The 13822-nt window shown below is 42.6% G+C and overlaps 1 protein-coding gene across 2 annotated transcripts in view; it reads left to right on the top strand.

Moving 5' to 3' along the window:
• Positions 1 to 13822, top strand: part of PITPNC1 (phosphatidylinositol transfer protein cytoplasmic 1) — a 250282-nt gene that overhangs the window by 230742 nt on the left and 5718 nt on the right. The window contains exons 8-9 of one of the 2 annotated variants that reach the window (XM_045984797.1): positions 3280 to 3343; positions 13669 to 13787. In XM_045984797.1, coding sequence (XP_045840753.1) covers positions 3280 to 3343; positions 13669 to 13787 — 183 coding nt within the window. The remainder of the gene's footprint in view (positions 1 to 3279; positions 3344 to 13668; positions 13788 to 13822) is intronic. The other variant, XM_045984795.1, reaches the window with a different exon arrangement.

Here is a 13822-nt window from a genome sequence, read left to right as displayed (position 1 = left end):
CTGAGCTTTGTGTTACTCAGATGCATTTGTCTACTGAGATTGGAGACCAGTTGGCAATAAAATGTATAACATTTTGAGGTCCAGGGAATAAAAGGAACTTGGGTTCATGATAATAGCAAACTTGAGAACATATTTGAGAGCTTTGGTGTTTTCTTTCTTTCTTTCTTTTTTATTTTATATGTGACAGACAGAGATCACAAGTAGGCAGAAGCAGGCAGAGAGAGGGTGGGGGAAGCAGGATCCCCGCTGAGCAGAGAGCCTGATGCGGGGCTGGATCCCAGGACCCTGAGATCATGACCCAAGCTGAAGGCAGAGGCTTAACCCACTGAGCCACCCAGGCGCCCCACTTTGGTGTTTTCTTAAACAGAGAAGTGTGTCAATCTGTCTTTTGCTGCACTCCAGAGCCCAGTCTGCCCAGCCAGAAGCAGGAGCCAAGTGAAACACATGGAAATCAAGTTTGGGGAGGCCATGTGTTTCCCTGCTGTGTCCCAAGTTATTAAGCAGAAGGATGCTCCCAGAGTAAATATCTTCCAGCTTCAGCTCTGGGTCTGCCTTAAGCTGTATCTTCTTCAACTTTCTGTAACATCTCCCCCACCCCCTGTTTTTGTTTGTTTGTTTGTTTTGTTTTTTAGATTTTGTTTATTTGAGAGAGAGAGAAAGAGAGAGAGAGAAGGAGGGGAGGGGCAGAGGGAGAGAGAATCCCAAGCAGACTCCACACTGGGCGCAGAGCCTGCCACAGAGCTTGATCCCATGACCCTGAGATTATGGCCTGAGCCAAAACCAAAAGTCAGATGCTTAACCAGCTGAGCCACCCAGATGCCCCACTCCCCCTCCCCTTATTTTTTAACCCAAAATGCTCTCTTCCTAGACCCCATATAGTGTACTTAGCATATCCGCCTTTCATAAAGGCTGTTTGGATTGCCGTAGGGCTCACTGTGTTTCTTTTCTCGCAGCTGACTTGGCTACTTATGAGATTCTGTTTCTTTAAAATACCTGCAGGAATTCCACTCTAGGAAAAGGCCTTCCTGTTGCCCATTTCCAAATATAAGGAAGTGTTACCAACGCCCCAGAACACACCTGCTCTGGCATATGAGTCGCTAATGAGTATTTGAGGCTAGTATTTGCATGGTTTTAAAGCACCAGGGACGCCTTTCTCTGAACACCTTTGTTTTTTAAGAATCTATTCACAGTTAAGGGGGGAAAAAATGTTCGAAAGCGAACCATTAGCACATTATTGAATTCTCGTTTCCAGCCGATAGCTGTGTTGTGCTTAATGTAATAGGGTATATTTTACTGATGCCCCAATGCTGTTCTTTTCATTTCCATGAATTTGACACAGTCAGCACTCAAGTGGGTATGGTTTCATGTTGTTTCTTATTTTCATGACATATTTCCTCCTTCCGCATCCTAAAAGCTTCGCTAGATATCCAGAGGCTCGGAGAAATAAACACATCATTATAAATACTTCCTTTGCTTCTGCAAATTCACGAGATTAAAATCTTTCATTTATTGAAACGTGCCTGAACCTTTCATGAGAGATTTTTGACAATTGCTGGATTTGTTTGGCAGGAAGAAAGGAATGTTGAAGGGAGCGCATGAGTATCCAAGAAACATAAAACAGCATATTTATAGAGGACACCAAGAATACCATAAAATTAAGGCACATGAACAGCGTTACACACACACAAACTATCTATCTTTCTTAGTCTCCTAGGGCCATTATATGTCAGCATAAGAAACAATTTTATTCCTTTTGTCTCTAGCCAGGTTTGTCATTCCTATTATGTTCTATTCTAGTCAAGGTCTCTTTATTTTATCTCCGTCAATAACAGTTGATTACACTGCTTTTTCCCCCTCTTCCACTACATGAAAGTCCCATCCAAAAAGGTGTTTACTTATCTCGTATTCCACACCTTCAAATATAAAAATGAAAAATTAGAGCAATATTTAGGATATTTCATCAGAGAAGAATAAGTAACCTTGGCTGCGAAGTCACTTTCTACCCAAAAAAGCATTCTTGATTTCCAACATTCATGATCTCTTAGTACCAGTGAGAGACACCCTCCCACAAAGGAAAAATTGAACCTATTTCAGGTATAAATAAATGAAGAGGAATAAATAAATAAATAAATGAAGAGGGGTGCCTGGGTGGCTCAGTCGGTTAAGTGTCTGCCTTCAGCTCAGGTCATGATCCCAGGGTCCTGGGACTGAGTCCTGCATCAGGCTCCCTACTCAGTGGGAAGCCTCCTTCTCCTTCTCCTTCTCCCTCTCCTTCTGCCCCTCCCCCTGTTCGTGCACTCTCTCTCTCAAATAAATAAATTTTATTTATTTATTTTAATCTTAGAGACTTTTTTTTTTAAGATTTTATTTATTTATTTGACAGACAGAGATCATAAGTAGGCAGAGAGGAAGCAGGCTCCCCGCTGAGCAGAGAGCCCGATGTGGGACTTGATCCCAGCACCCTGGGATCATGACCTGATCCGAAGGCAGAGTTTTAACCCACTGAGCCACTCAGGCACCCCTTATTTATTTATTTATTTATTTATTTATTTTTTTCAGCGTAACAGTATTCATTGTTTTTGCACAACACCCAGTGCTCCATGCAAAACGTGCCCTCCCTATTACCCACCACCTGTTCCCCTAACCTCCCACCCCTGACCCTTCAAAACCCTCAGGTTGTTTTTCAGAGTCCATAGTCTCTTATGGTTCGCCTCCCCTATTTATTTATTTTTAAGATTTTATTTATTTATTTGACAGACAGTGATCACAGGTAGGTAGAGAGGCAGGCAGAGAGAGAGAGAGGAGGAAACAGGCTCCCTGCTGAGCAGAGAGCCTGATGTGGGGCTCGATCCCAGGACCCTGGGATCATGACCTGAGCTGAAGGCAGAGGCTTTAACCCACTGAGCCAGCCAGGCGCCCCTCAAATAAATAAATATTTTTTAAAAGATAAACAAAGAGGAAAACTCAAGGTGATTAGCCTAGAGATTCGTTCCGGTCATTGCCGTGGGCTGCCAGCCTGTTGTCCCTAGTGTGTATACACTCCTAGTCCAACTTTCAGTTAAGACGAAGAGAATATTTTACAGCACATAGAGCCTCGGAAGGGCTGAGCAGGTGAGCAAGCCCGTGATCTGTGTATGTGAGATTATATTTGCTATCACATGGACAGAGGGATGGGGAAATGTGTCATTGTCAGGATTCCTGGAATTGGGAACAATCTATTTTCCTGGTAGTTTTCATCAAACATGGTATCATTTCAACGTCCTTCTTTTACTTTTGTAGGTGGTCCGGGATATTCTGCTGATTGGACATAGACAGGCTTTTGCATGGGTTGATGAGTGGTATGGTAAGTCAACTTCCCCAAAATAACTTCCAGAACAACTTCATAGCCTGTTGATTTGGGCTGCGGTCCATCTGGCTTCATCTGTTACCTAGAAAGACAACAAAGGCAGGACTGTTGCCCCCTGATGTGGAAATAGCACTGTCCGTGGCACATAACGGTGCAGAATGTAATCATAGAAGCTTGGTCTAGAATAACCACGATAAAGCTGACCCTTGAACAACACAGGTTTGAGCTATGTGAATCCACTCATGTGCAGATTTTTTTTCAGTAAGTATAGTACCATAAATGTGTTTCCCTTATGATTTTCCCTTTTTTCCTCTTCCTTGTGATCTTCTTAACAACATTTTCTTTTCTCTAGCTTACTTTGTTGCAGTAATGTAGAATTGATAGCATAGAACATACAAAATATGTGTTAATCCGTGGCTAATGTTATCAGTAAGGCTTGAGGGACAACGGTAGGCTATTAGGAGTTAAGTTTTGGGGGATGGATTTTCGATACAATGGGGAAGAGGGTGTGTGTTGCCCCCCCTAACGCTCTCATTGTTCAAGGGTCAACCGTACTTAGTTATTGGCTAATATGTAGGACCCCTGTGGGTTTGATGCTGACATACTTCATAACACAGGGCTCCATAATTCTCTTTTGGATGGATTTCAAACCCATCCTGATTTATCCCAAACTTTGATTCAAGATCAAAAAACTCTCTGAACCATTGCATCAAGTAAAAGCAGTCCTTTGATTCAGAGAACACTTGAAACACTCCCTTGCCAAAAACATAAGGACTCTGAAAGAATTCAAAGGCAGGGGCATAGGTGCCCCTTCATCCTAACGGAGACTATTGTGGCTTTTTTCTCTCTCTCTCTTCCTTCCTTTCCTTTTCCTTTGCCTTTCCCTTTCCTTTCCTTCCCCTTTCCTTCCTTCCTTCCTTCCTTTTTTTCATGGTTTTGGGAGGAAGGAAACAAGTTCTGCACATTCCCAGTAAATGAAAATCAGGATTGCTTCATCCCCTGATGGATGGACCACCCTTTCCAGATCCTGGGTTCTGTCATTTAGTCCACACAAATCTTCCCCATGCCCAGAATCAGTCGTGAGAGGCTAGTGTCCTTGACTATAAATAGAAACAAACACACCCAGTTGGTGACTTGGGTTAGATCTGATCGTCTAATGAAAGGCCCTCCTCCTCAGCCTCTTCCTAAGTCACACTGAATTTGTTTTGGTGCTTTTCTATCCCTGTTCCACCAATCCCTCCCTCTTCTTAGCAGGCATCCCATTTAAAGTGAAAAGCTACATTGAACTGAACGGGGTAAAGACAACAATGTTATTAGCTGTTTCTGGACCACATTGAACAGATGTGGTTCTGGAGGGTTGTTTTTGTTTTGTTTTGTTTTGCATTTTTCCCAGATCCATATCTTCTGAAGAGCACATGCGTCTTTCTGGGTTTGTCCAAAGGCAGACCTCTAGAAGAGATTTCTTTTGAAAGGTCATCATTTGCTCTTTCTTACCTGTTACCCCCCGCCCCGCAGGATGCTGCTCACAGGACATGTCCCTGAGACCTATTTGTGGTTGTCTCTGTGAGGCAGGTAGAGGGAGAGTCTGTTGTGATGACTTTCCCTGATTATGAAACAAAGCTTTTTGGTTGTTTTGTTTGTTTTTTTCCTCAGGGGAACTTCCCTCAGCTTTTTAGAAAGGGAGCAGAGATAGAAAAACCCTTAAGAATTGCTGGTCTCTCCCAACCTGGGCTCCTCTAAGCTCATTGGTGTCCTTGCCACCAACACTAAGGGAATATCAAAAGGATACTCAAAGCATAAATTGGCAAATGAATGGGGTCCTCAGGGACCAAGAGATGGGGAACTTTGATAGATTTCTGTCTAGTGCCAGAATGCCATAGAGGACCTTCCAGAAAAGGCAGCATCAGAGAGGGTTGCTGGTTCCTGATGAACAGTACAAAACGCTGCAGGCCTGTTGATCAGAAAAGAGGGTTTGAGCAGAGGCAGGGTATAGACCAAAAAAAAAAGTGGGTGGGTATCCAGTAAGTGAACATCTCAGTACAGAAAATGGAGACCAACTCTTTTCTCTCACACCAGGGGCAATGAAGAGACTTAAAGACTTTTAGTCCAGAGGGGTGCAGAGACCCTCTCTCTCGGCAGGGGGGGGGATTCTGAGACTATTACAGGGGCCCAAAGCTAGACTAATGCATCAGAGGAAAATAGAGGCCTCCCATCCTGAAGAGCTCTCAGAGGAGAACTACCTATTTACTCAGGTGGCTTAGGTGGACACATTAACAACTCAAGGAGGCTATCGACAAAAAGCCTTTCTGTATCTGAGTGCAGAAAAATCGTGTGTGGTTTAGTGGATCTAGATCATGGGGGAGCCCTGTATTCCCCAGAGAAGGTCTCCACTCCCCTCCCTGTGTACACAATCTTAGCTCCAACCAAAACAAGCAGCCTTTTCACTGAGCAAGGGGTCTAAGAACCATGCCATCAATTCCATGTAAATTACTAGCCTCCTTGCCCCCAGCTGAGCGGCTTGCCAGGGAAACAGGGGGGGCTCCTTCGTTACACAGATGCAGACACTCAGTCCATCAAATGCATGGAAATAACCCTGCCCACAGACTGCCTTCTCAGCCCCTTATTGGAGGTCATGTGAGGGACTGGGGGCCTTTCTGGGAAATGGGTGTGTCACTGTTCGCCTCCAGTTCTGCCTGCCTGAAGTGGCGTATTTTTCTTGGTCTGTATGGGCTCAGTGAGGCTCTCACCTTAGTAGACATGGGAAAGATCCAAAGTTAAAAAACGAAAACAAAACAAAAACCTTTGCCTGTAGCTTACAGTGCTGGTGCAAAGTGAGGTCCCCAGGCCAGTAACATCAGCTCCCGCTTGGGTACTTGTTAGAATTTCAAATTCCCAGGCTCCACTCCAAACCTACTGAATCAGGAACTCTGGGGTTCTAGCCTACCAATGTGGTGGGTTTTTTTTTTAAGATTTTATTTATTTGGGGCGTCTGGGTGGCTCAGTGGGTTAAAGCCTCTGCCTTCGGCTCTGGTCATGATCCCGGGGTCCTGGGATCGAGCCCCGCATGGAGCTCTCTGCTCAGCAGGGAGCCTATTTCCCTTCCCCTCTCTGCCTGCCTCTCTTTAAAAAAAAAAGATTTTATTTATTTATTTGACAAGAGAGAGAAAGAGATCACAAGTAGGCAGAGAGGCGGACAAAGAGAGAAGGAGAAGCAGGCTTCCTGCTGAGCAGAGAGCCCCATGCGGGCTCGATCCCAGGACCCCGGGATCATGACCAGAGCGGAAGGCAGAGGCTTTAACCCACTGAGCCACCCAGGCGCCCCCCAACGTGTGTTTTAACAAGCCCTCCAGATGATTCTGGCTAAAGTTTAAGAAAAACTTTAAATGAGATTAGATTGTATGGACACTTGAATAAATTTAGTCCAGACAGATTAAAGAGTGGTAGATGTCTTCTGTGCCAACTGGTAAGCCCTGGTGCCCTGTCAGAATCAGGAAGACATCCCTCCGGGCAGATTCAGGCTGTGCTCTTGGCTTAGGGCTGAATTTTAGTCCCAGTGACATCCTGGCTGTGTGTTTATATGGTATACAACCTACACGATGAGTTAGAGGCACCCCTGGAAGTCTTTCTCCCTAATTAAGCTAGCCACCTCCAGTGCTTAATTAAGAAGAAGCGGGGGGGGGGGGAGAGAAGGGGGAGCATTGTCGATGGTAGTTGATCTTCTCTTACCCGAGGATTAATTTGTAGCATTTCTGAGTGAGCATATGGCTGTCACATAACTAATTCCTTAAACAAATTCTGCTCATGTTCCTTATAAAGTATAACCATGTCCATTGTTGGAGAAGTTGAGGTTTTTTGCTTTTTTTTTCTCCAAAGCCTTGATTGGTCTTTATCCATGAGCCTTGGGTCTCTCCTGCATGACTGGAACACTAATCAGAGAAGAAACAACACATTTCAGAAGATGGGGTGATAAGGGGGCAGATAAAAATAGGCAGCCCAGCTTCACAAAAGCATAGTTTTGCTTCACAAATCTGACAGTATTTTGAGAGAGGAACAAAGGATTGCCAGAGGGAGGCTGTGATTGAGTGGAACCTCATAAATGTCTTTGAAATCCAGACCCTTCCAAAAAAAGTATAGGGGCTAGTTCTGGCGGGTATAGATGAAAGTCCCTCATGAAAGTAGCTTAGAAATTATTCTAGAGTCCCTAGAGCAGGCCTAATAACAAACGAAGCGAGCTCAAGATGGGGAAAGAAGCTTACTTAAGGACTAGCATTAGCTGGTTGAGTTCACCAGGCCACCATTTTCCAACGGCCTCTGATTTCCTGAAATAGGAATTTCAGTGCCGTGGCTCTTAGGTAACATTTTATGTGTGTGTGCTTAATGTTCATTTTTCTGGGGAGAGAACATGTAGCTTCTCATCAGAGTTTTAAAGGGATCTGTGACTCTCCTCTACCTCCCCGAATTAAGAACTATGAAAAAAATCCTAACTGTACATTACACTTCTATATCTCACTGGCTTAATTACATGGAGAAGGTATTCACCAAGACTTGAGGTTTGGCTACTTTCACTACAAAAAAGTGGAGCCACCCCTAAGTTATTTATAACAATCATGTATTGAATTTATAATCATTATAAAGAGTTTAAAGGAAAAAAAGGCACATTCCATAGGATGACTTCCATATTGTTCAGAGCCAGAGGAGTATCAAATCTCATTCATGGTTGCTGGAGCCTTCCCCGGCCCCAACCCAACTGCTTGCTCAAGACTTCCATTTTGACTTAGTATAAGGAAAAATTACTTCTGTTTAGGCTGAGGATCCTAGAAGTGGAGAGAAAATGTTTGTAGAAGGAAGTAACATGTGGCATGGGGCAGGTCACTGAGTTAAAGTATATAACTCTTTTATTAAAATTTTAGCTGCTGTAGCTGTGTAATACAATGAAGGAAAATTCTTGCTTGCAGACACTGTTTCATGCCATCTATAGTTTCTCTGTACATCCTTTCAAATATATGATCTTGTCTCCACAGACTGTGAAATCAACCTGACTTCTTTTAAAAAATGAAGTGATTGAAAGAAAATTGCCACCATAGACAAATTTGAAAGACTAAGACAACATCTTTGTAATATAGGTAGCCAACGGAGAATGAATATCTATAATGTGTAGAGGTCCTATTTAAAAAAAAAAAAAATCCAGCAACTCAATAGGAAAGAAGGTAAAGAACATGAATAGGTAAACCATAAAAAAAACCACAAATGGCTAATAACCTTGGTACTAATCCCAAGAAATATAATGAAAATGATATGTGACTTTGTTCATCTTATAGCAAAAATTTAAGATAGTGATAATATCCAGTTTTGGATAAGGTGGGAGAACAAAAACACAGTTCCTAGAAAAAGGATAAACACATGGGGCACCTGGGTGGCTCAGTGGGTTAAAGCCTCTGCCTTCGGCTCAGGTCATGATCCCAGGGTCCTGGGATCGAATCCCGCATCAGGCTCTCTGCTCAGCAGGTAGCCTGCTTCTCCGTCTCTCTCTGACTTGTGATCTCTGTCTGTCAAATAAATTTTTAAAAATCTTAAAAAAAAAAAAAAAAGAATAAGGTAATTCTAGGAGCACCCCGCTGGCTCAGTCAGTAGAGCATGTGAGTCTTGATCTAAGGGTCGTGAGTTCAAGCCCCACGTTAAGTAGAGATTGCTTAAATAAAACTTTAAAAATACATTTAAAAACTGAGAAATAAAAAAGACATATAATATAATACATATAATAGTAAAAATGGGGTAGTATACCGTAGTATGGTTCCATAAATTTAAAAATAAATGAGACTGTATGTGTATGCAGTAATATACATATAAATTCATAGAAAAAAAATCTGGCAGTCTGTAAATCAAACTCTTAGCAGTGGTTACATCCAGAAAGAATAGGATTAGTGGGAGACGTTGAAAGGAATTAAACTCTTTTCTCAGTAAAAATCAGTACTGTTTCAATTCTTTCTCTAGAACATAATGTATGCATTACTTGAGGGATTCAATAAATAATCACCGAAACCTGTATTTTATTAAAAAAAAAAAAAGGCAGCAAATGGGGGAAGCCGACCAAGACTCATAGAGTGGAAGTATATTTTGTTCTTAAATGAAAGCTTTTAGGGATGCCTGAGGGGCTCAGTCCTCTTAAGCATCTGCCTTTGGCTTTAGGTTATGATCCTGGGGTCCTGGGATCGAGTCCTGCATTGGGCTCGTTACTCAGCAGGGAGCCTGCTTCTCCCTCTGCCTGCTTCTCCCCTTGCTTGTACACACTCTCTCTCTGATAAATAGATAGATGCATAGATAGATAGGAAGGACAGCCAGAGGGAAGGAAGGAAGGAAAGGAAATGAAAAGAACTTTTAGTTCATGGTTGAGGAAATCAAATCAAAGCAGATTCCTCAACAAATCCCCCAGGGCTTCTTGGACAAGGCTGGACTGGTATTAGAGGTGAAGGTGCCCATCTCAGCCCAGTCACCTGTCCAAGGAGGGTCTCCTCAGGCCACATGACCTGCACTTGGCTGGAGCAGGAGAACTAGGATCGGCTCTCCCCTCATCTGAAGGAGGGTAAGAAAGAGAAGGAAAGAAACAGGCTCACAAGAGGGTAAAGAAAGGAAATTTTGTGCCACTTAGGAGGGCATTTCTGCCCCCAGCATATTTTCCAGTGCTGAGCATGTTGGTTATGGATACAGAAATAAAGATACAGTAGCCTCCAACAGTCCAGTGTCAAAGATCCTATGATGTAGACCTATCGTACTAGTGACAATGTTCTCTTAAATCAGCGAATTAGCCCGGAGTTCCTTGTTTAAAAGCTTTTATCTGAGAAACCTTCTTTCTGAAAGGTAAATTATGACCTTTCAAATCTGTATACTAAGGGATGATTATTTATTAGTTTCTTTGCAGAATAATGGACGTAAGTTTCCCTGAAGAGTTTCTTTGATGGCATATAAGTAGTTGTTTGCTGGGAGCAGAGAGGTCTGGACCAAAACCGTCAGAAGTCACTCTCTGGTCATTGAAAATCAATCCATAATGAAGATGAATCATCTCTGAAAGTATAGTCTGTCATTGGGCAGTGCAATTGAATTTACTAAAAAATTGGTTCCTATATGGATTTCAAGTAATATACTTTGCAGAAGCAAGACATAATGTGTCTTACCTGATCATCTGAACAGGAATATTTTCACTTGATTAAGCTTTCCATGAATTACTAAGAAATACTGGAAATATTTCCATCATTTCCATAAGCATGCATGATACATGGGAGAACTGAGGACTCAAATCAACATCGTTTCCTTCCTTAGTAGGGACCAGATTATCACCATCTTTTTAGAGAATCAGCTTACCAGAAATGTTCATTCTTATGTGGTCTATTTGGGAGATTTTTTTCTTTTAGATGCAAATTTCTGAAACTTTGTTTCATAACTCTTCCATTTTAACCCCCCCCAAAAAAAGTCATGTTTCTGAAATGAGCCAAGATTCTAGAAAACTGTATTTTCTCTTTACCAATTCCAAACTGCTGTTATTGTACCCCAAATAATAGATCTTTTTAAGGATTTTTTTAAAGATTTTATTTATTTATTTGACAGAGAGAGAGAGAGAGATCACAAGTAGACAGAGAGGCAGGAAGAGCCGGGGTGGGGGGAGGGGGTGTGGATGCAGGCTCCCCGCTAAGCAGAAAGCCAGATGTGGGGCTTGATCCCAGGACCCTGAGACTGTGACCTGAGCCGAAGGCAGAGGCTTAACCCACTGAGCCACCCAGGCACCCCAAATAATAGATTTTGTTTTTAAGATTTGTTTTATTTATTTGACAGACAGAGATCACAAGTAGGCAGAGAGGCAGGCAGAGAGGGGGAAGCAGGCTCCCTGCTGAGCAGAGAGCCCCATGCGATATGATGCAGGGCTCTATCCTAGTCCCTAGGATCATGACCCAAGCGGAAGGCAGAGGCTTCAACCCACTGAGCCAGACAGGCACCCCCCAAATAAGAGATTTTTAAATAAGGTTTTTTTTTTTTTCATTCTTAAACAAGTACAACATATTTGATGTAGAAAACACAAAAGGAAGAAAATGAAAATTATCTATATTTCCAACTCCTTGAAACAATCACTGTTAACATTTTATAGTGTATCCTTTTAGTCTTTTTAAAATGTATAAAATTATTTTCTGGCAGAGATGGTTTCGTATAATCTGTATGGTTGTTTTACCTCCTATTTTTAATAATATGCCAAGCACATTTCTCTGTAGTGTTAAGTATTCTTCTATATCATTTTTTAATGGTTTCATGGTACTGTCCGTCTCCTGGTTCTTTCCTGTTTCTCACTATTATGAACAAGGCAGTAATGACTATCTTTGTTGTTAAATCCTTCTTCACCTTCCAAAATTGAGACATCTTTGAAGCACGCCGCCACACAGTTTAAGCCCTTCTCTTAACATTGAGCTAATTAAAGATAAAGAATGATTTCCGTTGGGATTCACTGGAACAAAGAAACTAAAATGCCTTTGTTTTTGTTTTCCAACTTATTGTCATGCCAGTTGGGGGGTGCGGTGGACGAGGGGGAGAAACGGAGAGGGAGAAAGTGTAATGAACATATATAGAGAGAAATTTCTCTGGTTCTTAAACTTTTGGCTTAAAAATGACCTCAGTATTCTTTCCAGGTATATTTGTGTTTAGGAAATTTTGATAACCAGCCTTTGGAGTTAAAGTGATTGCATTGAATGAATATGCTCTTATTGTTAACTAAGATACATTTATCTTAATTACAAAGCAGCATGTGTTTGTTGCTTTCCAGTTACCTCGACAAAAAGCATGCTCTTTGCTTGGCTAGACCGCTGCTTAGCACCCTTGATACTTACATTGCTTATGGACAACGTTTGTGATCAACGGGTTTGGGGATTCGGGGGTGGGGAGGGGGGGGAATCATCGGCTAAATAAAATTGTCCAGGTCTGGATTTAGAGCCGCCCTCCCTTTTGGCCCCAGACCACACTGAACTGAGTCATCAAGTTCTGGCTCGTGTGCCCTGTAGAAGTGAAGAGACGCTCACATGACATACATAGATTGATATAAAAAGACACCAAACCACATGACGCAGGAAATACCTAAGGAAAAATTTCCAGCTGTGAATACCCGCTCTGAATCCCCGCCAAGCTAATTCGCAATCAGGGTGGTCAAATAACCAATTATTCAAGCATCCCTTCCTTGTAGAGAGGCATGACGTTCGATTCTGCCATGACCACAACAGAGGAATGCCTGTCTGGGAAGACTGCTGATAGAATGTTGTAAATAACCAATGGGCGGGTGGGGAGTGGAGGATAAACCAGCAGACGTAGTTCAAGGGAGAATCATTATTATTCGTATGGATTTCGTGTACTGAAGATGGATGGGTTCTTTGTTGAACACAGTTTTTCATCAGTTGGGTTTAGACAGGGTTTCTCAGCCTTGGCACCATTGACATTTTGGACCCACTACCTCCCTGTTGAGAATGGGCATAGGTAGGTTATTCCAGCGCCTCATGGGGCCCCTACCTACTGGACGCCAGGAGGTCTACGATGCCATTGGTAGTCACAAAATAGTCCCCTGTTGGGAACCACTGGATGAAGACATCATTATCCCGAAATGCTGAAAAACTACAGACGCAACGCCCAAAATCATAATGTCATGTGCCATTTTATTTATAGATCAGTGTGGGTGGAAATGGTGCCAGCCATCTCCAAGCTGTTAGACTAGACTGGAAGTTCGATATAGACCCGCACTCTCTGACACTAGAATCCTGTGCAGAAATCCGTCTCCATGTGAGCTTTGCAACCAAATATCCCTTGTACCGGTAAACATCACGGGTCTACCTTCTGTCCTGTCTCGAGTACTAGCAATGAAAGTGTCCTTTCTCTTGTCGAGTGCATTGGTTTAAACAATCTCCAAATCTATTTTGAAAGGGATCTGGAAGGTAAGTATGAAAGCAAACAAACCTGACCCTGTCCTCGTCGGGATCTTCTAAGAATGTTTTAGGAGATCTCAGGCTTTGGCACTGCCCACGTGCTAATACTCTCCATCCATCTAGCTCACTTTACAAGCCCCGCCCCTAAGTAATTTCCACTCGTCCGCTGTTCCGAGACTGTTTCGACTTAACTTCTTTGCACTCACTCCCCCCTTTGGCTGGTTTAGCTAACTTTATGACGTCCTCTTCATAAAGTTAGTGTAATTCCCTGCTTTTTGAAACCTCTCTTTGGCTTCTGCTACCGTCTTTCCCTAAAGTCTCCCTGTTGAAATTTTGCGTGTAATAACAGTAGTTGCCAACGTCTTGACCTTTTTGCAGATATGACAATGGATGATGTTCGGGAATACGAGAAAAACATGCATGAACAAACCAACATAAAAGTTTGCAATCAGCATTCCTCCACTGTGGATGACATAGAGAGCCATGCCCAAACAAGTGTATGTAGAATTTTTAAAACATGTTGCCCACCCTT

Source organism: Meles meles, chromosome 18, assembly GCF_922984935.1.
Source record: "Meles meles chromosome 18, mMelMel3.1 paternal haplotype, whole genome shotgun sequence".
NCBI classification, from domain to species: Eukaryota; Metazoa; Chordata; class Mammalia; order Carnivora; family Mustelidae; genus Meles; species Meles meles.
This window is presented reverse-complemented; position numbering and strand designations above follow the sequence as displayed.